This window comes from Panthera uncia (genome assembly GCF_023721935.1).
Source record: "Panthera uncia isolate 11264 chromosome B2 unlocalized genomic scaffold, Puncia_PCG_1.0 HiC_scaffold_24, whole genome shotgun sequence".
NCBI lineage: Eukaryota > Metazoa > Chordata > Mammalia > Carnivora > Felidae > Panthera > Panthera uncia.
Genome location: NW_026057580.1, coordinates 83,554,873 through 83,579,974, shown reverse-complemented (window position 1 = coordinate 83,579,974; position 25,102 = coordinate 83,554,873). Strand labels below are relative to the sequence as shown.

The window sequence follows — 25,102 nt, the reverse complement described above, 5'->3', positions numbered from 1 at the left end:
GCAGAAAGACATCACTATTGTAGATAGAGACAGCAAGCTGTCATAGAAACACAAAGAGTATGAGGCTGGTCTGTATATATGTCCCACTCCTACTTTATTTAAAGACAGAAGTTTGATACGTTTTCACAAATCTTTGGAGATTAAACATATTACATACATATATATATTAAATATATTACATTATATATATGTGTATGTGTGTGTGTGTGTGTGTGTGTGTGTGTGTATATATATATATAAAATTGTTGCACATGTTGTTATGCCACATCCAGGCACCAACTTCTCAGGGCACTGAAGAGTACATTCTGATTCTCACTGAAAAAGGGAAAGAGAGAAGTATGCAAGGAAATAATTCTTGACTATAAAGAAGGAGGTGACTTTTTCAAATAACCTCTAAAATTGGCCATTGTCATTGTGTGATATTAACACCAGCCCTTTTGGCAAGTTTGAAAATAGTGGGCTCCATTATAAAAGCTAAAAATGTCCTGGACCTGGAGTTGTTTACCCAGAGTATGAGCTGCTCTAAAGTTACAGAGCTCTGGTTGGAAGAGTGGCTTGAAGGCCGCCTCCAAGTATCTGACGTCACAGGAGTCTCAGCTGCTGCTGTGACACTGACCTGAGCGGCTTCTTGATTTGTGAAAGGAGTGAAGGTTTAAAAGGGATTTGCCAGTACTGCTCTCTTGCATGGTTGGACGTATTTTGCATTCCCATTTTCTGCAAAGAAGCAAAATTCACCGAGCTGAGACTTTTGTCTTTAAAAAAAAAACCTAGCTATCCTTCCATTGCTAGATTGACCAAATGGTGGAACATCCATAGGATTTCTCCCCAGAGCTAAAAGGTATGTTTCTTCCTAACCGTTTGAAATCAAGTGATTCATTGTGGCAAAATATAGAGGGGCTACTGCTGATGTGTTTTAAACTATGGGCACTGTTTAAGTGCAAGATTATTTCAACATCTGCCTGTTCCAGTGTCTGCGTCTGGGCTGTAAAAACAGTGGGGCGGGGTGCATAACGGATTTTACTGACGCCCAGGGATGAGAAGGTCCAGCTGCTGTGAGTGGATTTCTCAACTCTGGACTGACAATGACATCCGCCCTCTGAAACTGTTTTTAAAACACTGCTTCTCAGTACTTTGAACAGCACTTTGCCTACTGTAGGATTTCATTAAATGTATTTATTAGAATGTTGTTTTTCATTAGGATGAAGACTTCTTACATTTGCAAGTAAAATTCAAAACCCATGAGGTTATTGGTATTTGAAAATTACAAAGAAAAATAAACGTAGTTCATTCAAGATGATGGCGTTTGCTCACTACATGAGTAGTGTTTCTGTAATTTTAGTGGAAGTGTGTGCCATGCATAACCGACTAATCTGTAATTAGAAGGGGACCTTACCACTACATCTTCTATTGTTTAAGCGAATTAATTTTAGATACTTAAAGTCTCTTTCAAAGCTTTTATTTTTTAAGAGAAGTAAAATCAGTACACCTATATTTTGGGTGTTTTCTAGTTTGAGTGTCTAACTGGGGGAAAAACAAGGAAGAAGAAGGTAATAAAGTGAGAAGACAAAAGTATTTCTTCAGACTTGCATGTAGTAGTGTCTCTTTGACCCTTTTGGAACACGAGGAACATGTTGAAATAGCAAGAAATAGCAATAAAAAAAATATTCCTTTTTGCCCTGCAATCAAATCAAATCGTTGTCTTTGGAAAGATGCATTTGCTAGTAAAACAATAGGAGAGGAATAAGGTCTGTTAATTAGCTGAAATGATGCAAATGATTGATAGCCTGGAGGAAGAGCTAGAGAATCTTGATGCATAACTCTGATGGGTATAGGCATGGGAATTCTAAATCCCTCAAAGTTAGAAGCAAAGCATCTCTAGGACCAATGATTCTTCTAGGAATTTTGAGTAGCACGGTGCGTAGCATGCCAACATTCATTTGTAACCTCCTACAAATGAAAAATCTTTGATGATAGGAAAAGTATGTTTAGAAAAAGGAGATGGGAGAGCAAAAAACAATACTTTGAACCAAAATCTCAGAAGAGAGAAGTACTGAGAGAGTCAGCTCCCGTAATGCTGATTTGTTTGGCTAATGTCCAGTTTCCAGCTGGGGAGATGGTGGGTAAAATGGTACTGACCCAGGTGTAGTGAGAATGGAACACTCCTCAAAGAAGTGTTCCTGTGACCACACTGAGGCTAATTTGAGAAATTAAAATAATTTATTGTGAGACTCCTAAGTTGCTCTTAAATGCTGCCTGCTACTGGGGCCTAAGTAAGCAGAACTATTTTCCTCCCATCACCATACTCATGCAACCCACCCACAACCCAACAATTCTGACTTCCAGCCTCGGCCTCAGGAACTCAGAAGTAGGTTACATGGATTGTATAATGCTACCTTGGAGTTGTTGAGAAAAGAACGTGTGCATGACTGAGTAATGCAGCTCACTCTACCCTTTTACAGTTGCTCTAATAAATTTTTATTCTGAATGAAATTGTGCACGGAGTGAATTGATAGAGACACAGGGAGGGATGCAGATAGCAGTAATCCTTCCTTCTCTCCCACATAGATGCCAATATCTGTGGGCGAAAAAGAGTGACAACTAGAAACAAAGAGAACTTTTGTATTTGCATCAGTAGAGAGCAGTGAAAATGAGTTTTAGAATCTGCTGAACCACTTTACCCCATAACTTCTCATCATAGAACATTAAGTCCCTCCAAAGTTGCCCCCATTAGTTGATTTTTTAATATTTAAGGAGAATTATAATAAAAACAGTTTTATATAAGATTTATCTATCCAAATCTTTGCTAACAATACAAAATTTTCTGAATATTCAACTTGCCACGTATCCTAAAATACTTGAAAAATAATGAGGGCAAACAAGGAAAACATGAGAGTTCACACAATTAGATTTGCTTCTATTAATTTTCTAACTTAAAAAAACGTGAAAATCTTCAGTTTTATTCTGGAGAAAGAAAACATAAAGAAGGATAATTGAAGGCAAGGAGGGAGGGAGGGAAGAAAAGAAAAAGAGGGAAGGACAGAAGGAAGAAACCAAGGAACAGGCATTTATTGAGCACCCACTATGGTTCAGAATGATGTGAGAGACTTTTATTAAGCATTCTCTCTCTTATGTTCATGTAATCCCTGCAGTGACTCTATGGACCCCATTTTACTTTTGGAGGAGAAAGCAATAAATTCAGTCATACTATATTTGACATTTATAATGAGACATAGATGCTAGGAAGGCAAAATAAATCCTCCCACAAAAATTGGCACAGATATTGCTCTATAGGAATTTTCTTTCAAAGGCTTGGTTTTGATCCATAACCATTACATTTCCTGGCACTAGATGGGGGTCTGGCCCTGGAGAGGGGAAGCTGTGTGGATTGGCCCTTGTCCATAGTAAATGATGAGTGGTCTTTGCAGTTAAGTGCAGGATTCTGTCTGCTTTGGGAACATTACCTGGGTTCATATATAGTGCTGTTTTACAAGGGGCAAGCCTGAGTTAGACTGAGTTAGACTGTAAAGAAAAGAAAAAAGAAAAGAAAAAAGAAAAGAAAGGAAAAGAAAAGAAGAAAAAAAAAGAAAAAAGGAAAGGAAAGGAAAAAGAAAAAAAGAAAAGAAAAGAAAAAAAAAGAGGAAGGGTCTGGCATCTTTTAACCTTTTAACCCTGGTCTGGAGTGGTTCTAGAAGAGTTAGCAATAGAAAGAAAAATTGGGGCCATTTGTACATAACTATAGGAGACACTTTATGATGATTTCTGAACATTTACAGTGCTTAAAGACAGGATGAATCATGGGTGGTCATAGCACCTCTTTTCCAGCTAGCCTGAAAGAAGTATGTTTTTTTTCTATAATTTCCTTGGTTCGTTTCCAACTATCTCTTGAGGTCTTAAACCACTCATTCCACTCTTCCTAAGAAGTCCTAGTGTTAACTACCTGCTAGTGAGCAAGATAGTTTCAGCTCACAGTTAATTACATATGGTTTTAAAGCAGTCTACCAGTCTAAAAATAAGCACTGTCTGCATTTCCTGTGGAATAATTATTAGATGAACTTAAAAGATTACTAGGTAATCAAGATTAATGACAGAGTCTCCAAAACAAACAGAAAACAAAATCATGTATATTCTTTACTATCTTCATTTTGTTAGGTCTTCACTGACGTATTTATTTTGGGCAACTAGCATTGGTAATGGCAGGTACATGTGGTCCCTGGCTCATTGGTGTGGGAGGTAGTCAAAGGAAGGAAGGATGACAGAGAAGATGGAAAATGGGATTAGAAAAAGAGCATGGCTAAGTGGATAAAATGAGACATGATAACATCTCAAGTGGCTAAATCTGAAATTACTTCTTTTTCTTGACTGGGTTAGTCATAGTATTGGGAGTGTCAAGAAGTAGGTAAAAATGACCAAAGTGTCTGTGGGAAATAGTTTAAGAGAAGAATAACAATGTAGATCTCAATGTTTTTAAGCTGTTTTTGAAGGTGGAGCCCTCATATAGCACTGACATTTTTTTATCCTTATTAGTCTGTTATAATTCACTGATAGATTGCAGCTCAAACTATGTTTGGAACAGTTTACCACTTGGATATGCATGCTCAGAACAGTCTGATAAAAATAAAATTAATCTTCAATGTTTATCTTATATTTGGGACACGAAATATGCAGCCATCTTCTGCAACTACAAAATGGGGCTTGCTGCCTGGTTATGTTGGCTTCATTCCACAGCACCAACATCCAAGCAGCTATAGACCCTGGGGGCACTTTGCTCATAATTAGCATAAGCCACTACCTGGTAAATTAACACTTTTCGGTCATGGCCTAGAAACCTGAAGATACAGACTTTTAATAGACATGATTATCTTAGATGATGGTTTAAACATTTTAAATATGCTTTTCTACCCACTAATAAATGTCTATGTCTTTCTTTTTAAGTACGCTCTACACCCAACTTGAACTAATGACCCCAACATTAAGAGTCGTCTGCTCCAATGACCCAGCCAGCCTGGCACCCTATATGACTTTCTTAATAAAAATTATTTTTAGTAGAAGTCAGACCAATATCTTTTAAAGCAAAAAATAGGGAAAATGTTTAAAATTTTCAAACTATCTTGCATGCCATATGCCATTTAATCTTTATAACAACCCTGTAAGTATCTTCCATTTTAACATAAATAAACTAAATCTCAGAAATTTTAGATGACTTATAACAAAGTTACCAATGTGGTATTTTAAATTTCATCTTCAAACCCTAAACACGCATACCCTAAAAGCTAGAAATCTATTTCAGTCACAGCCTAATGTGATCAAGGATATCCTTGCAAAATGAGCAAACCATTTTCTTCAGTGCTCTGTATTCAGTAGCCTAAACAGATTTGAATATATGGTCCATTAGAAGAAAATGAGAGAAAAGTTTTAACATGTGGCTCCCAGGATAACTTTGTTGTTTTTACATTTTCCTTGATGAAGTAAAATAATGAAGATATTTTTATGATTTAGTTTGTCCTTTTTTTTGCTGATACATCAGTCCCAGATCAACTGCCAACTCAGGTTTCTTATTAATACAATAATCCCATTTGGCATGGGCTTTAACTCTGAATATAAAATTGAAACTGTAGTCCAACACTGTTTCAGGACTTTAATTCATAGAAACATGTATTCTGGTTGCAACAGAAAAGGAGTAATTCTGTTGCAGTAGAATTTACCACGGTTGTGTAGATACATGGCCATACAGTTGAATTTCATACTACCACTCTTAGTCACAGAAAAAATTCCATCTTTAGATTAGATAGTTAAAAAGAATGCTTACATATCACGTATGTATTTAATTTTGCTGTCTGATTTCAGAAAGGGGGAAAAAAAGTCTTTGGACAATACTTACTTTTTGACTGTGCTAGTCCTTCTTAAGCAGATTGTTAATCATCTCCTCTCTTCTTTTAAGGGCAGTGTTCCTATGGTTTGTTTATGTCATGGCTCTTAATAAAATGATAATGTGTTTTCAAAAAGCAAATGGATTTGGAACTCTTTCTTGTTATGTTTATATTAGGCTTTATTTTAAAGGCAAGTGGGACTGCTTCAAATAAAACAACTCCAAGCTTCCAAGAAACAGTTAAGAAGGCAGAGACAAGCAGAAATACCCCTTCACTAACACTCACACGGTTGCCATGGACCTGCATAAGCAGTGGGAGAACACAGAGACTAACTGGCACAAGGAAAAGATGGAGTTACTGGACCAGTTTGACAATGAAAGGAAGGAATGGGAGAGTCAATGGAAAATCATGCAGAAGAAGATAGAAGAGGTACAAGTTGATTTGTTTTGGATACATTGAAGCTTAAAGCTCAGAATGAAAATTCTGTTTCAAATTTGTGTTGTATTGGAAACTATTTCTCTTTTCCTTATTCCGCCTAAGAGATGCATGTCTCAGTGATATTTGCTAGATCAAAAATAGCAGAACCTTATCCAGTGGTATCCAAAGGACTATGCTTTTTTATAGCCCTGCATGAAAATTAAGGACTTAAAATGTCAATCTAAAGTATATCAATTTATTATTTTCTGACTGAAGTGCCTTGGTATCAAAAGTGAAGTATGTATTTTGCATGAGTTTTCAAACACAGGGTCCAGGAGGAAAATCTAAGAAAGGCATAATTGGTGGAACATATATTACAAATTGGGCATTAAAATACAGATCTTTCTTGAGATGATTTATGGATGATATCTACTAAAGGAAATTACATATTAGATAAGTCAGTATAGTCAAAAGGAGTGCCATATATCAAACAGAAAATGGCAGCGGGCGTGATATTTAATCTGGCAAAATGTGCCGGATTTATTGGCACGTTTGTGAGGAAAGGGTTATGAAATACGATGTGCCGTGACTCTGATACAAACAGCCATTTTATCCCCATTAACCATCCCTCAGCTTGTTGGCCCTGGAATATTCCCTCTAAGTGTTTACATTGATGTATTTTTTAAGCTTGTTTCAACTGAAAATTATTTATACTTACCTTGCTTTCTTCTAGTGACATCCATGGTATTATATGGTTTGTGCACATTGCCTAAGTGATTATTTTTAACAGACTCTTTGGCCTTTATTCACAAGCAATCAAAGCTGGTGCTTTATGTGTTTATAGCACAAATATTTTTTTCATTAACAGCCATGTAATTGGTTGTGAATAAAATATAAATTGGCACACTGCAAGGAAAAATTAAAAGGGGTAGCTATTAAACTGTTTCTGTAACATAGAACTGAGAAGGCAGGTATGTAGTGCATGATTATATTAAAAGGAGACTCCACTGCTCATACCTCTATAGTTTAGAAAATGTGTTTTGCTTACTCTCTTAACTCGTTTACCCAAAGACTGAGATTGCATCAACAAGGAGATGTCTAAGTCAAATAAGAATCCAAAATTCCAAACAGAAACCTGAAGTCATGGGTCATTAGTTCCCAAAGGCTTGGAAAGTCAGTTAGTAACTCAGATAAGTCTAGCATCAAAGCAAAAAAATTTAAAGGAGTCAGGGTTAGTCTAGCCTATTGTTTAAGCCATGTAGCTAAAATAATCTGCTGTCTGGTTAAATATTTTAAGGTCAAATAATTATTCTGAAAACTCTGTAAATTCTATCTATGGTAAATATTACCCTTTTGATTAGTAGGCATTAAACATATTTTAAAAATAGGATGATGGTTTGTAGAAATACTATTCCTTTCTGCATCAAGGAGATAGAAGGCTGTAATATTTTTTTCTTCATCTTGGATAGTAACTGTAAGCTATTTATGTCTTACAGTGTGAAATATATAGCTCCATTACTGAGAATATGTTTGGATAATGTGCTTACCCCAGAATACTGATAGACAATGCTTTCTAATACCTGAATACTAACATTGTGCTCCCCTTATCATTCTAATATATATTTTTCTACTTCCAACTTTGTAGCCTGTGAGAATGTACTTTTAATACAACCATCTTGGAATACCTGGGTGGCTCTGTCGGTTGGGCAGTCAGCTCTTGATCTCGGCTCAGGTCTTGATCTCAGGGTCATGAGTTTGAGCCCCACATTGGGCTCTGCGCTAGGAGTGCAGCCTACTCAAAAAAATATATACTCATCTTACAGGCTACAAATGGGGGTAAAATAATTTTGATGAAGACAGGAGGAAAGTATTTTCACATGTCACAGAGAATCAAGACATTTTTTAAAACTAAAATTAATCAACACTTGAGGGGCGCCTGGGTGGCTTGGTCGGTTAAGTGTCCGACTTCGGCTCAGGTCATGATCTCACGGTCCGTGAGTTCGAGCCCCGCATCGGGCTCTGTGCTGACAGCTCAGAGCCTGGAGCCTGTTTCAGATTCTGTGTCTCCTTCTCTCTCTGCTCCTCCCCTGTTCATGCTCTGTCTCTCTCTGCCTCAAAAATAAATAAACGTTGAAAAAAAAATAAAAAAAAAAACAAAACATCAACACTTGAAAAAATTATATAACATGCCACAAGCATAACAGACTGTATTTGTTTAGCATATATCACTAGGTTCTGTGTATTAATTCAGACACAAGTTTTTAAGCCAAGTACTAGAGAATTTTAGATTCCCTAATGTGCACATGTAACCATAGTGATTCCAAGTGATATCTTCTAGTGAGAGGACCCAGTGTTGTGTATTAAGATGCTAATGATTCTTTGCTCAGCCACTATCCACAATCATTGCATTTGCTATTGCAGAACCAACATGTACGTACTTGGATCATTTGAAACCTGGACTAATCCAAATAGAAGCCCTAGATAGAGTTCTTATATACCTGGGATTTTTTTTTTTTAATCATGTTGCAATTTTTCCTATTTGTTGCCTTGTTTCAAATAATCAGATAACCATTGACAATTTTTTGGGTATGAAATAACACAGATTTCCTTATACAAAATAAATTTGTTTTTCATCAATAGCATGATATTATTTGCTTCTCCATACCTCACTTAAATCTCAAGAGAATTTAAGGTGGGATATAAAATGTTATATAAGGTAAAGTATTTCAAAATAAAAAAAAAAGAGATGAAGACAGGAGGATTTTATGTGAAATGCATGCAGCTAGCCTTTCTAGTAACTAACAGAAAAATTGTCAGAAACATATTTCCCAATATTCAGAACAAGCAAACTTATTTCCCAGAAATAGCACTTTTGTTCCTGATTTTGAAACTAAAGCAATTTTGTTTTTCACCCATAGCTCCTCAAAAAAAAAAGAACAATGTCACCAATGTCATGATAAGCATCCTTAGATTCAACAACTAAGGATTCCCAACTTTTGTGGGTTGCTTCTTATGATATCTCTCAAGATCAGCCCAAATCATAATGCTCACAATAGCTCAGAACAAGTAAGTTTATGAGGGCTAAAACAATTGAATCATGGCTGTAATTTGATGTTATCCTGAGATTATCCAATGATAGATATGTAAGTATCCGTGGAAATAAATATATTGTATATCCTTCAGACACCAATTATGTTTAGTGCTTCCTTCATCTGAGATTTGGGTAAATATTGAGCAGCAATAAATCTTTTGTTATACTCCTTGACTAAAAGATGTCTGTAGATATAGGTTGTGGCTATAAAATGTAGTCATTTGCTTCAATAGTTATCTGACAGAAGCCTTTGAAATTTGCCAAGCTTTCCCACAACTCAAGCCTGAGGAGAAAGCCACTTCTTCTATTTAGGGGTAAGCTGAGTGCATGCCTGCAGATTAAACTAAACTTTCATCAAGAAATAATTTGGGATGGGGGCACCTGGGTGACTCAGTCGGTTGAGTGTCCGACTTTGGCTCAGGTCATGATCTCACGGTTCGTGAGTCCAAGCCCCACGTCAGGCACCCTGCTGTCAACATAGAGCCCACTTTGGATCCTGTGACCCCCTCTCTCTCTCTGCTCCTGCCCTGCTAGCACTCTCTCTCTCTCAAAAATAAAGAAACATTAAAAAAAAAAGAAAGAAAGAAAAAAAAACGAATTTGGGATCCACTCTAACATAGACTGAAAGATAATAAAGCCTTGGAATTCTAATATCACATAGCACAGGGTCACATTTGTTTTAATCAAGGTAAGAAATCTTTTTTGAATGTGTATAGGCCTGCCATTAAAAAAATCTTAGTAATACCTAGTGTTATGCCCAGAATTCGTGATCCCCAAAGACCACCGGGGAGCCGAATCCGATGCAAAAGCAAATAGCCTTTATTCGAGCTAGCTCGAGCTCAATCCCCTACCTGCACCGATGCAGAGGTGAGATACCTGGGAGAGAGAGCGAGTTTCAAAAGGACAAAGGTTTTATTGGGACCTAGGGGCAGTTGGTGAGGTAATGGCTGTGGCCTCAGCCGATTGGCTGGGGAAGGGTCAGAGTCTGTTAGGCAGGTGAGCAGGAGGTTACTCAAGGGGAGGACGCGTGGTCAAGGTGAAGGACACAGAACAAGATGGAGTCAGCTGGCGTAGGCCCACCCTTTCACTTGGTAAATACCTCAGTAACACCAACATAACTTCCAAAGGAAACATCTTTTGATTTCACAATATCTACTTAGGCAATGAAATGAACTGACATACTATATGATATTGTCAACTATTTAGACACTGGAATGTTGGCATACAAGTGCAATCATGCATTTTTTAAGCATTAATATCAGTTAAACTCTTGCTTTTCTCCAAAAGCAGTTAGAGAGCATGACTTGTATGCTCTCTCTCTCCAAAATAAATAAACATTAAAAAGAAAAAAGAAAAAAGAAAAAAGAAATACTACTCCTGAGATCATGATTACACTATGTGTTAACTTACTTGGATTTAAATAAAATTTAAAAATTTTAAAAAAAGGAAAAAAAGGGAAATAATGTGGGATCCACTCTAACATAGATTAATAGATGATCAAAGCCTTAGAATTCTAATATCACATAGAACAGGGTCACATTTGTTTTAATCAGGATGATAAATCCTTTTTGAATGTGTATAGGGTTGCTATTAAAAAAAATCTCAGTAATTCCTAGTAATACTTCAGTAGCACCAACACAACTTGCAAAGGAAACTTCTTTTGATTTCATGATATCCACATGATATTGTCAACTATTAGGCATACAAGTGGAATCATGTATTTTTAAAACATCATTTTAATATCAGTTAAACTCTTGCTTTTCTCTGAAAGCAGTTAGAGAGCATGACCAGTAATTGATTCAGGACATTTCAACTTGGTAACAGTGCTTCTACATCATCATGATGTACCTCTATATACATTTATATAGATACAAGTTGTTTGTTTGTTTTTAATTTTTGCAGAGTTGATTTCTACACAAAGATACAAAAATTACCATCCATACCTTGACCTACTAAAATTAGTCTTTATGGTTCATCCAAGTTGTTCTGGCTAATCACATTTGAGAAGCACTACTCAGAGGCATGAACATTAATACCCCAGAGCAGTATATCATGAAATGGCAAAGAGAACTCAGAATGGTGTGCTTAGTATCAAAAAAAATTGACAAAGTAAACTAGGGGGAGAAAAAGTTTTATCTTTGCTTTCCTTACAGCTTTGCCATGAAGTAAAGCTTCGGAGGAAAATCAACATGAATGAACGTGCTAAGATCCTTGATCATGATAGTGAAAAAGCGATTCAAGATAAAGTGGTGGAATCTTCTCCAAATTACCCCAATTCAGGACAATGCGAATTTACAGGGATGAATCATGGGGATGATCTGGAAAAAGAAAATAAAACAGAGCAGAGCTTACTCCGTGAAGGAAATCAAATGTGTAAGGAACAAAAAGCAACAAAAAAGTCAAAAGTAGGGATTATGGATCCTTTGGCCACAGATAACCAAAAACAATGTGGAGTGTGCCCTGGCCTGAGGCCTTCCAGGGTAGAGGACAGGAGCTGTTCTGGCGCCCTCAACACAGTAAGTAGGACTGTGATTAGCTTAGAACTGTTTCTGAAGAAATACTTACATTTCAAAGTGCTAACATGCTATTGCTTATATGTATAAAGGCTCTGGAAGAACTTGCGAAAGTTAGTGAAGAATTATACAGCTTTCAAGAGGAAATCCGAAAGCAGTCTAACCACAGAAGGTATGCTGGTACATCTATGATTATTTCATATCAGAAAATCAAGAGAAATACTGTTTTCAGTTAAGGAATCCCAACTGCCTTTTCCTTACACTTTGTTAAGTGAGAATTAACAATGAGTTATTAAAGTCTGTTATCTTAGATAGGAAATAAAAACCTTAATTGAATATATCTCTGTTTTTGATTTTTAAACCAAATCTTCTCATTCTTTGTAATTTGACTGTTAAGAATATTGTACTCTTTTGGTATTTGGTTAAGATATACTATGCATAATACATTAACAACTATATTCTAATGTAGTTCTTTTTCATTTTGAGTGTTTGGCCAGTGGAAGAGCCTATAGCTGGGCTAATCCAGTTAAATACACCTGTAAAACATGTCAGACTTAACAATGTGGAATTTTAATTATATAATGATGTTCTACTGCAGTCTTTTATACCTAAGAGTCGTTTATTTCTCTACATTTATTTGGTATATAATGGAAGCATACATAATTCTCAACACAACATATTGTAAATATGTGTACACACACATATAATGATATTTTAAAAAGCCGTTTCAATTTAGAAGCACCTATATAATTGTAAGTTTTCACCAAATTGAAAAATAAATTGGTATGCTCTACAAGGTAAGTAAAGAGAGATTGTTCTAGGATCAATATTTATCTCATAGTGAGGGAATGTGCTTTTCTTAAAAAGCAACAGCAATGTATACCCATATTTTTCTTTAGCTGTTAAGAAGCTCAGAAAGAGGGGCGCCTGGGTGGCTCAGTCAGTTAAGCGTCCGACTTCAGCTCAGGTCACGATCTTGCGGTCCGTGAGTTCAAGACCCGCATCGGGCTCTGGGCTGATGGCTCAGAGCCTGGAGCCTGCTTCAGATTCTGTGTCTCCCTCTCTCTCTGCCCCTTCCCCGTTCATGCTCTCTCTCTGTCTCAAAAATAAATAAAACGTAAAAAAAAAAAAAAAAAAAAAAAAAAAAAAACAAGCTCAGGAAGAATTTTTGTATTGACCTCAATAGATTTTCTCATATAACCATGTTTTATACATAATTTTGCCCTCTACCTGCCCATTTCACTTTTGCCTACCATTCTCTACTAATGAGTATTTATTTATACTTTATTGTAATCTGTTTCATAATACTTTACAAGTTGAAGAAATATAAATACTATCTATATTTATCAGTATGATCAATTAACTTTAATTGATATTGTTGAATTTATATTGTTGCTATATTTAGGTTTTTTGTTTTGATTAAACTTAGAAAAGACTCACCTGTCAATTTTCTTTTACAAACCACACCTGGTATACAAGTTCTCCTTGCTACTCCATAAACTTTAGAAAAAAGTTCAAAATCCTTAGTATGTAATTCAAATACATTACAATGTAACTTAATGTTTCTTTCATCCTCCACCCTCTGCTTTATGATCCATCCATACCAAAGTGCTCCCTATACCTTGAAGAGCCACCCTATTTTTATTGTGGCTCACTTTGCCCACATGATGCCCAAATGACATCTTCCATTTGGTAATACTTATGTTTCACTGAACTTTTATTCAGATTTCTGTCATACTTCTTAGCTTAGAATGTCATTTCAAAGTCAAGAGAAGGAACTTGAGCTCACGTGACATAATGAATAGGAATTGAGCAGGTAGAGCAGAGGTAAGGAAATGGCTGGAGAGAACCCATAGAAATGGAAATCCCAGTAGCAGACACTCAAGAGACTACACAGTATAGTCTAAGTGTAAGAGACAATTTGAGAATGTAATGGAAAGATAGTTTGGGTCAGACCATGTAGGCTGTGAGGGCAGTACTGAGAGGTGGACTTGATCCTACAGTAAAAGGACTTGGGGGTTTTGACTAGAGAATTTATATGAAAATGCTGTTTGGGAAGTTGTGAGTCCTTGTAGCAGAAATTCATTGCTTATGCCATGGTTTCTTTTGAGAACTTGTCCTAAATAAAGTTATCACTAATATATCTTGTTTTATAATTGTTTAGAATGAAGTCAGATTCTTTTCTTCAGGAAATGCCCAATGTAATTCATATGCGTCACAGAGACCACATGATCAACGATGGCCAGGGCATTCTTCCAATTGATTTAGAAAAAGAAAAGCAGAAAAATAGAAAGAATCTGAGCTGTTCCAATGCGCTCCAAAGCAATTCTATGAAAAAATATGAATTTGATACAATTGATCTGCAAAGAAATGAAATTCCACCACTTCCTCCTCCAAGAAGCACATCTCGAAATTTTCCCAGCTCATTTTCTGAACAAGCTCATGAAAGTTTGAAGGACAGTTTAGACCACAACAGCCACGTGGCCCAAGAGGGTCAAGGTGAAAGGAACTACAGTCCTGATTTCCTTTTGAAGCTGTGTCTAAATGAAGGGAAGACTTTGAAAGATGGTATCATGTTCCCTTTGTTGGCACCCAAAACCAAAATAGATAACCAGCATCCATGTGATGAAAGTGTTGGACTTGGCATGTGGTCATATGACACAGGGATCAGTGCAAAAAATAGTCCCTCTACATTGTGGTATCAGAAAATCTGCTCTACTCCCAATAAGCCAAAATGTGAAAAGATGATTCCAGATCATTCTGCTAAATCTCATCCTGATCTTCATATAAGTAGTGACTGTAGCTCTTCAGTGACAGAGAGCAGTGGGTCACTTAGAAGTTTCAATTGTGACTTTAAGAGGACAACTAGGAATGAAAAGCTGGCAGCAAAGACTGATGAATTTAACAGAATTGTATTTAGAACAGATAGAAATTGTCAGGCAATACAGCAAAATCAAAGCTACTCAGAATCATCTGAAGATCCTAAGCCCTGTGATACCTTAATTACTCATATAGGTAACATATCAGAAAATGATGATGTGTCTGATATTCTGAAAACCAGTGTCCACGTGCCCGTGCCTGTGCCCAAAGAAAATGTGCCTGACAATCCCACCAAAAAATTCACAACAGGCCTCGTCAGACAAATGCAGGAACACATGAGTCCTAGCAGTTATCGGAGTATGCTCCAAGAGCATGACTGGAGACCAAGTAATTTGTCTGGCCGGCCAAGATCAGCTGATCCTAAGTCAAATTATGGTGTTGTGGAAAAGCTGCTGAAAACCTATGAGAAGTCAACAGGGCCTGCATTGCAAAATTCTAAATGCTTCCAGGATAATTGGACCAGATGTAATTCTGATGTCAGTGGTGGGTCCACATTAAGTCAGCATTTACAAATACTTCAATTAGAACAAGAGCTTCAGCAAAACACAGCTATGTATGGAGCACAGCAAGTTAAACGACAAGTAGATTGGAAAAAGATAACAGAGGTGAGAAAACAATTAACATATGTTGGTAGAACTGTGTCCATAGTTAGCAGTGGCTCAGAGTTCAGTCAATTGCCCATTTCTATAAATAAAATGTAGGCACATATTTTGGCATCTTCTTAACTTTTCAACCCTTTATTTCTGAATAAGCATAAACCTTAGGACTGTAACTCAACATGAACTTCTTAAAATACAGTTTTTAAGACTGGGAATAGTACATGACAACTCTTTTAACATTCTGAAATGGGACAACATAAGTAAAATAAATGGGCTTAAGAACCTCAAGAAGATCAAATGTTTGTTTTAAGTTTCTTTCTTGAAAAAACATTCCAAAAATGCATGGATTGGTTTATAGAATTTTATTCTTCTAAAGTTTTTATATTTTTAAGAAAAGAGTATTGGAAATATTTTTAAAATAACTTTTCACTTCTTGGCCATGATTACTGCAGTCATTCCCAGCATTTGATTCATTTTCCTTCTCATGGGATTAGTCACATGAATGTGACTATGGGTATAACACATCATAAAATAGTGCCTCATAGAGTTCTCTTATTTGTGGAGCAGAAAGGCAGTACATGGAAATAAAATTATGTTATAGCTTAAAATTTTGTAAGGCCATTCTTATTTGTGTAAATCCTTAGCATGAATACTGCTCCCCCAAAATAAGTATTTAAATAAAGAGTTATTCTTTCTTTGTTCCAATTTGTTCGCAAAAGAATATATTCTTTGTTAGTTATGGGAGAAAAAGAGGTTGAAGAGATTGGTGTTTACAAAAAAGAGCTCTCCAACAGTCCCTTTTTATGCATAATTTACAAAAAGTTACATGGTGACATATTGTTATCATTTGCTAATGCTTCAAAAAATCCTAGTTTTGCAAAGTGCAGTGTGTGTGCAGCATAGTTTTAAGCTATGCAGGTTGCCTTCTTCTGGTGTAAAAAAATTATTTTTATATGGCTTTCAGACTCCATAAAAATATCAGTTTGGGGGTGCCTGAGTGGTTCAGTCCGTTAAGCATCTGACCCTTGATCTCACCTCAGATCTTGATCTCAGGGTGGTGAGCTCAAGCCCTCCTTTCATGCTGGGTGTGAAGCCCACCTAAGAAATAAAGTTAAAATAAATAAAAACATCAGTTTTTATCTATTTTATCAGAAACCTTGCCTGTTTGTACAAGGTACAAATAATTACCCTGCTTTTGTATTTCTCTGTGTTTCAGTTGAGCCCATAAATACCTGGAAAGCCCTATAGCTTCAGACGGCAAAAGGAAACGTGTTGTAAAATAACCAGCCAAATATTGATCCGCTACATTTTTGCACTGGTCGAGAATTTGGGAGGGGTCCTATAGTGTAGATTCTTAAGAGTAGTTCTTCATCCCCTCCCTCACCCTGCTGCTGGTGGAAATTTTTAAAAAATAAGATTCCAAAGAGAGAAAAAGAAAATGCAGATTATTGTCATAAGAATAGAGACCATCCTCACTACCCATCTCAGCTGAAAGAGCACAGGCTTTGTTAAGAAGGTCAGTAATAATACTCTGGTATAATATGTGTCATGGAAGCTTTAAAAAAATGTTTTTTTAATGTTTGTTCATTTTAGAGAGTGCAAGTGGGGGAAGAGCAGAGAGAGAGAGGGACAGAGGATCCCAAGCGGGCTCTGCACTGACAGCAGCAAGCCCAGTGCAGGGCTAAAACTCACAAACTGAGAGATCATGATCTGAGCTGATGTCAGCTGGACACTTTGAGCCATCCAGGTGCCCCTTTTGAATTTTTTAAATATTTTTTAAATATTTTTTAATGTTCATTTATTTTTGAGAGAGAGAGAGACAGAGCGTGAGTGGGAGAGGGTCAGAGAGAGGGGGAGACACCGAATCCAAAGCAGGATCCAGGCTCTGAGCTGTCAGCCCAGAGTCCCAAGTGGGGCTCAAAACCAGGACCCTTGAGATCATGACCTCAGCCAATGTCAGACGCTTAACCAACTGAGGCACCCAGGCACTTGAATTTTTTTAATTGCAAGGGTCTAAGAATGTTTTTCTTCCATTAAAATAGAAAGAGAGAAAACAAGGAAGAAATGAAAGAAAAGAAAGGGAAAGGAAGGAAATGGTTTAAGTCTTCAGATAATGACCAATATAGTGATTCTTTATTAGCATTTATAATAAAACTATATTTTAAAATATGTTCATGATAACTTTGAAACTTGAGAAATAGTAACAACAGCTCTTGGAAAAAAAGATAGCATCAGATAAATCATTTGGTGATCTGTGTGCAATTTGGCTTATGATTTCTGAAAGTTCCAAAAACTTGACATAAATGAGCACAGTTTCTCCTGTAAATTATTATCTTTTTGTTTTTAATAACACTAAAATATCCTAATATCCTTCTAAGAAACATTTAGAGCTCCATCATCAAGTTTATCTAACATAAACTTTTGAATCCTGAACTCATCGTTTTAAAAAATTGTTGTTTTAAAACAGTTGTATTAAAATTTGGCAATGTGAAAAGATCTACAAGATTATCAAATGTCATATTCCATATTAAAAATGAACTGCTTTGATTAAAACATTTAAGACCACAAATATTAGACAATTACCCTCTTTAGTTATTGATGCTTTTACTTGCTTATAAATATGCTAATACATTAACCCTGTAGTTGGGATCCATAACATATTAAGCCCATTTTTTGTGCTTGTATAGTGAGATAAATGTCTTCCTTTGTCTCCTAGGAATCCATGGCAGTGAAATCTTCACCTGGAAAAGGATTTTCCCGACCTGCTAGACCAGCAAATCGCCGTCTCCCATCCAGATGGGCCTCGAGATCTCCATCGGCGCCCCCCGCCTTGCAGAGAACTACCCCCAGCTATACCATTTCTCTGCAATCTGCAGCATCGATGGTCTGAGTCTCTGGCCTGGATTGCTAGATGACAAAAGTCCTAATTGCCAAACAGAGCATTCTGAGTGTTTACAGCCAATCCGGTCTCTTCTCTGTCTTTCAAGATCACTGGGACAGACAGTTTAAATCTTAACTTCCCATCAGTCTTCAGTGTTTTTAATCTATGGAATAATTATCTTCCTGTATTTTGATTTCTTAGATCAGAATTTTTTAATGCCATCTTCATTAATTTGCCAATATGATTTAAGTCAAAACAATGTACTATATTGTATATTCTATCTTTCTTGCAAGTGGCAGAAAGCAAGGTTATGTGCATGGCCATGTGTTTGTAGGTGCATGTGTTGAAACAGGAAGTATCCTAGTATGTACTTAGATAAGAAAAACTTCTGTGCTAGTGTTGACTTTGAAATTATAATATGTATACCTATATATTCTTTGTGTTTATTTAAAATTTTTGAAAATATACAGTACTATTTCTATTTTGTATACCTTTTAATAGGTATCCACTTAAGGTATTTGAGGTACATATATTAACTAACCACTTTCTTGGTCCCAACTACATTGAAAAATAAGAATTATACGCATTAATAACACTTGGTAGATTTCTATATACAACTCATAGTTTCTTAACCAATGTAAGGATGGACTAATGCCATTGATCTCCTTGTTTATTCTTTTAATAAATAAAATTGTCACAGGTTTAATAGATCAGACTTCCAAAGCAAACATAAAATGTTCACAAAATCTTTTGTATATCATTTGGTAGTCTATTATGGCTTTAACCGTGTACTTGATCCCCAGAGCCACATCATGAGACTGCCTTAGAAACAACAGAACTTAAAAATGAACTTATTTTGTCAACTTCAGTAACAAATAATCCTTAAATAGGATATGAAAATAAATTCAGTTATATTGAATTCTACTTTTTTGTTAAATTGTAGTAAGCTGTTAGTTAAGCTCCTTCATTTGAAGTCATATTTAGAGGTAAGTCATTTCCTTTTTTTTTTTTTTTCTAATTTTCTCTAAAATTAGTAGTAAAAAGCTAATTCATCTTTTTATTAACAGGGAAGATTAGAAATGATATTTCATTGAGAGCCCAATTATAATATATTTCTTATAGTGTGCTACATTAAAAAAAAAAAAAAAGCCTTAAAGTAAACTTTGGCATCCATGAGTAGGATAAGGAACAGAAATGTGTATTTTGGCCACAGTTTACACACAGTGAACATGTAAGATCTATGTTGAGAACTGAAAGAAGTATGAAAATGCTGAGGTGTTTGGAATTCTACATGGACGATCTTAGAAGCACCTTTGCTCTCTCTGGTCTTTCTATAAAACCAACTTCGTTAGTAGATACTTCTATGTAAGCTTTTCTTTTACTACCAGAAAGGTTAAGAAATTCCTGTGGCATAAGCACCCATGACCTTCTTCTTATGATATATTCTAACAATTAAGAGTAATTCATTTCATTATACATCATGACTTGAGGTAAAGTAAATAATTTCCAAATCCCAGACTGCCTTAAAATGCTCAAGACTGTTGCTTCATGATGGACAGATTTGTACTTTCCAATAAGGAGATTTTATAGGAGTTGAGCTGAATTAAACTTCTAGAATGTGAGGATGGAGCAGATGGTAAGTAAAGGCTATAGATCCATTCTTTTTTGGAATAGTTTGAGAAGAACAGGTATAAACTTTTCTTTAGATTTTGGTAAAATTCGCCTGTGAAACCATCTGGCCCTGGACTTTTGTTTGTTGAGAGTTATTGGTTACTAATTCAATTTCTTTGTTGGTAATTGGTCTGTTCAAATTTTCCATTTCTTCCCTGTTTCAGGTTTGGTAGGTTATATGTTTCTAGGAATCTATCCCTCTCTTCTAGGTTGTCCAATTTGTTGGAATATAGTTTCTCATAATATTCTCTTATAATTGTTTATATTTCTGTGGTTGGTGTTTAGATACACTCATTTAATTCTTGTTTCTTTCAGGAATATCCTTTTCCATAGGAAACCTATCAGAGACAAGTAACGTAGATGCCAACTGATGTCATTTATGTTTTATGCTTTTCATCTAGAAGTGGGGAAACACTAGGACAATGGTAGTTTTTGGCATACAATAATAGACCCGCTTGGAAGGTGCTGCTATGCCACAGTGGAAAGACTGCCCGAGAACTGGGCAACATCCCTGCTCCCCTCCATCACTGTATCCCAGGTAGTCTGATGTGGATCTGTAGTTCCTATCTTTAACTACAAGTCAGAATATTGAGGATTTCTTTAAAAAAAAAATTAGATTCCTGACCTCATTTCATATTTACTAGAGCAGAATTTCCAAGGGTGCAGGGTCGGAATCTGGAGTCTTTAATAAAACAATAACAACAACAACAGCAACAAGAAAGCAAAATATCTAATGATTAGAGAGATTTGGAAGCAGTGACATTGATGCCCCAATAGATGGGTACCATTGGGTAGTCACATTGCTTCCCTGGGACTTGCTTTTGTTACCTATAAAAGAAAAGGATTATATTATCAGGCATACAATTTTAAACCACCTTTTCTATTACCATTTGAATGAAACAGTGGGACATATTTTAACACCTTCCTATGTTGACTAAAATCATAGCATGGTAGAGTTTAAAACTAAAAACTTAGTATATAGTCCAACTCCTTGATTGTAACGATAAACTAAAACAAAAGTTATTGAAATATTCTGTTTTCTCTTTTAAAATATTTTATAATTTTTTATGAAAAACCTATCAGGTAAATGGCAATTATCCTTGAAAAATATTTTTTTATGTATTGTGATTTTTAACTGGTAGTTTTTCTACTTTGGATGAGCATGTTCTTCCCAACAACATACCCTTCATTATGCTGTCATTGCTGGATTTAAGACATTTGTCAACATTTCAGAAATATTTGCTTAGAAACACTTGTATTAATAGACGTTTTCCTGAGCAGACTATTGGGGAGAAAACTTACATTATTTCAACTGAGGAGTCTGCTCTCAGAAAGGAATAAGAACAAGGCAGAAAAAGTGCTTGAGTTTTTGTGCATGTGTGTGTGTGCACACAATCCTTGCACGAGTTCTCTATATTGCCTTATCACCAAAGCCAAATATAAATATGTACATTATGTTTGCATAATTCACTTTATCAAAAATTAACCTTAACTTTCATTTGTTTTTACGTAGACAATGAAGATGACCAGATATTATCATGCATGATTTACCTCTACATAGAGGATTTAGCCAGACTCCATGTCATTCTGAGAAAATATCTGGACCTAAAAAAAGAATCTGCTTCCTTACAAAGATTTTTAAAATTATTTCCAGGCATAGGCACATTTATTGACAAACAACTACTTGACATTAAAATCTCCTTCAGTGATTGGAAGTTATCAAATAAAATAGATATGGAAACACCTGCTGTGGCATGTACATACATTGAGAACATTTTGATTTTCTTCCTTTTCTATAGTGATCTCCAGTAAAGCCGAAAGTTTTATGAAGTCTAAAATCACACTTAAGCCTAGCTTCTCTTAAAATATCTCTACATAATAAAATCTAAAAGCCACGTCTGTATGAATTCCTGCACCTGGCCACACAAAACCCCATATGATTTCTTATACCGGACAGCCACTCTGCCCATTTAACCACTTATTGAATTTTTGTTTGAAAAATATTACTCCTTTGAAACTTGCCTTTACATGTGGAATTAGTTTAATTATTTTTAGATAGATTCAGATTTCTATTATAGTACTATTTTGCTTCCAATTCTGCATGTTTCTTCTTCAGTAGCAAGTATCATTATTAGAATTTACAACTATGACATGCTTAATATAGCACATAATATGGTCTTTCAAAAAAATTGGCTTCATAAAGTAAAAAAATTAAAACAAAAAAAAGTTGGGGGGCAGCTTTCATGCAAGTGTCTACTCAACATTTTTCATGCAAGTGTCTACTCAACTGTAGGAATTTTTCTTCTCATAAAAAATAATTTTTGTTCCAGTGAGGGAAAAAACCAAAAAATTTAAAATCTGATACATATTGCAATGATCTTATTAATCCAAAATGTACAATTTGGCAAATTCTGAAAAAAAATAGTATGCTTATATGAAGCTGTGATGTAATCTAGAAATGAAGGAAGAGTCGAGAATGGGAAGGACCATAAAAGTCATGCAGAACAATCTCGTGGAGATGGGAGAAACTTGAAACTCAGAGAGGTCTGTGTGCTTGCCAAGGTTATAAGGATGGGCAGCAACCTGGCCTCCAACACCAGTGTCCTGCCTTCCTTGTACACCTATGTGCATCTATGACTTGGTGGTTCACAAAGCACATTTATATTCCTTGACTTGTTTACTTACAACAAACTTCAGGCTGGCCTCTGTGATTTCTCATTACAGTTGGAGAAATTAAGTAATGAAGATAATAGAATAAATATTTCCCAAGATAATACTGAGAAATATATAGGTGGTTGCCCAGACTCCTAATGCAAGCTCTTTCCCAAAAAAAGAGGAAGAGGAAGAGCAGTTCTTTTCCACTTATGTTTTATGCATGAAACAAGTTGTTTATTTTGCTTTCATTGAGAGTTTCTCTTAATTTTGCCTTTCAACTTTCTTAATCAAGGTTCATCATTCATGATTTATATGGTTTCAATGGTTTCAAGAGTTAGTATTAAAGAAGTCATGAAGAAGGCTCACTTTATCAAAAAATTTTTTTCATTTTTTGATGCCTATCCTCTAATATTGTATACATTTTGTATATGGGCCAAAATGTTGAAGGTAAACTAATAAGTAGCCAAAGCAATCCTCGTCTATAGTACCAAGTGAATCCTGATCTCTTCAACCTTCAAAAGAATCATAGAAAAATTTTCATACTATAGGACTTAAATGTACTACAAAATAAATGAGAACTTTCCCTTGAAGCTTGCAGTTATTTCCAATTTATAATCTTACTCTGAAATAAATTGTATCTGCCAATTTCATTTTGAGGCTTTATCCTCTAATTACTTATGTAATTTTATAAAAATCATTAAACAAATTCAATCCAGCTATTTGGGATCTGTAGATTTTTTTCCTATATAATGCCGTTCAGCCTCAAAATAATGCCAAATTATCTAACTTGAATTATATACATTTTTTAATCTTTGCACAAAATTTTGTGTTAAAGTTAACCCAGTAAAAAATTCTCTGAATTGATACCTGGAGTAAAATATTCAATATGCAATGAAGGCCAGAGAACCATTTATAATATTTTTTAAAAGAAGTCACATGTTGGAGTAAAAGTGGGCAATATAGTCTCTACCTGCTAAAATTCAAGAGGTAAATTGTTGGGAATAAAGATTCTTCCTAGGAGATCCCAGGCAAGGAGAGAGGAGCTGAGACAAGCATGTCACCTTGTTAAAAAGGAAGCTGGTCATGGTGCAGCCCAGGGAGCAAAAACTATATGAATTCGTAACTTACTCAACTCAGCAAAAGCAAGCACTAGACTTTCCCAGGCAAATCGAGGGTCTGGGGAAAGCTCAACATCAAAGACTCCAATGCTTAATCCATGCTTAGGATTCAGGCAAGTGGTCATCTACAAGGAGATTCTTCATAAAGCAGCTAAGACCCAAAACTGATGCTTGGGCCAAGGTAGGAATGAATTGACTCTGGAAGGAAACTGTCAAAGGCAGGACTCTAGATCAAAGAGTGTTGTCCTAGGGACCAACATGTAAGAAATTGAAGAGATGCTGCTAGAGGTAGGGAGGGGTATTTCCATTGGAAATAGGAATGGAGAGGTCTTCATCAGCACACCAAATCTTTACTGAAGTTGGGAGTCAAGGAGACTTGGATAGCAAGTTAAGGACCCAGTAATTGCTAGCAGACAACTAGCAGTGTAATCGCTGCAGAACTGAAATAAATGGAGCTTCAGTGCATCTTGAGCTCTCATCCGGAATATTTTTAGGAACTAGAATCGATAGGAGGGCATCAGAAGACCTCACTATGAGGAATTTAAAAAGACAGGTAAAGATGATTACGTGTGGACTGATACTCTTTTCTCTCCACCTTTGGTTTATTGTTGTGACTGTATCGGCAAAATCTAAAAATTTTATACAGACAATCGGATAAAATAAGCCACTTATACCTTCATATAATAGACCATAAGAGCAAAATAGGTATCCCAGAAATTGGAAGCGGTATTTTTCTCCAATAGTAATATAAAACAGGCACGTAATCAAAGAGTAAGACCTTTTTTTAAACTTAGAAAATCACTAAAAATTGTCTATATACATGATGGGGGTAAGCATAGGGAACACCCAAATTGCATCTGAGAATAGAATATTGTCTCAAAGAAAAAGAAATACAATGCAATTAAAACTAAAGATAAAACTTAACTACTCCAGGGGCGCCTGGGTGGATCAGTTGATTGAAAGTCTGACATCAGCTCAGGTCATGATCTCACAGTTCGTGGGTTTGAGCCCATTGTCAGGCTCTGTGCTAACAGCTCAGAGCCTGGAGCCTGCCTTGGGTTCTGTGTGTGTGTGTCTCTCTCTGCCCCTCCCCTACTTGCGTGCTGTGTGTGTGTGTGTGTGTGTCAAAAATAAATAAACATTAAAAAAAATTACTTACTCTAAGCTCTGTCTGAATGGGAAAGATATGGGCTTCATGGAGCCAAAGAAAAGGTAGCCCTAGAGAAGGATATTTAGTATTGTTCCACTGCCCTCCAGTGGAAAAGGCCCGGGTCTGAAAAGATGAAATTCCTGGCCATGGCCGATTCTATTCTGGTCATGGGAGCAATAGGTTCCCCCAGAATGATCTGTGCCACACAGATATCCTTCAAGGTCCCCCAGTACCCGAAACTCACTTTTCCCACTCACACT

At 36.0% G+C, this 25,102-nt stretch overlaps 1 protein-coding gene across 3 annotated transcripts; it reads left to right on the top strand.

Annotated features, from left to right (window-relative positions):
- The first annotated feature begins 209 nt into the window (after nt 1–209).
- KIAA0408 (KIAA0408 ortholog) lies at nt 210–23,310 on the top strand. Of its 3 annotated transcripts, none has more exons than XM_049652965.1 (6): nt 210–838; nt 6,058–6,296; nt 11,529–11,891; nt 11,981–12,060; nt 14,053–15,373; nt 18,084–23,310. In XM_049652965.1, the coding sequence occupies exons 2-6, from the start codon at nt 6,162–6,164 to the stop codon at nt 18,255–18,257; spliced, it is 2,073 nt and encodes a 690-aa protein (XP_049508922.1). In that variant the 5' UTR covers nt 210–838; nt 6,058–6,161; the 3' UTR covers nt 18,258–23,310. The 3 variants fall into 3 exon arrangements, with proteins under 3 accessions (XP_049508922.1, XP_049508923.1, XP_049508924.1); XM_049652966.1 differs by having other exon boundaries at nt 6,044–6,296; XM_049652967.1 differs by lacking the exon at nt 18,084–23,310 and adding an exon at nt 16,584–16,878.
- The last annotated feature ends 1,792 nt before the right edge of the window (nt 23,311–25,102 follow it).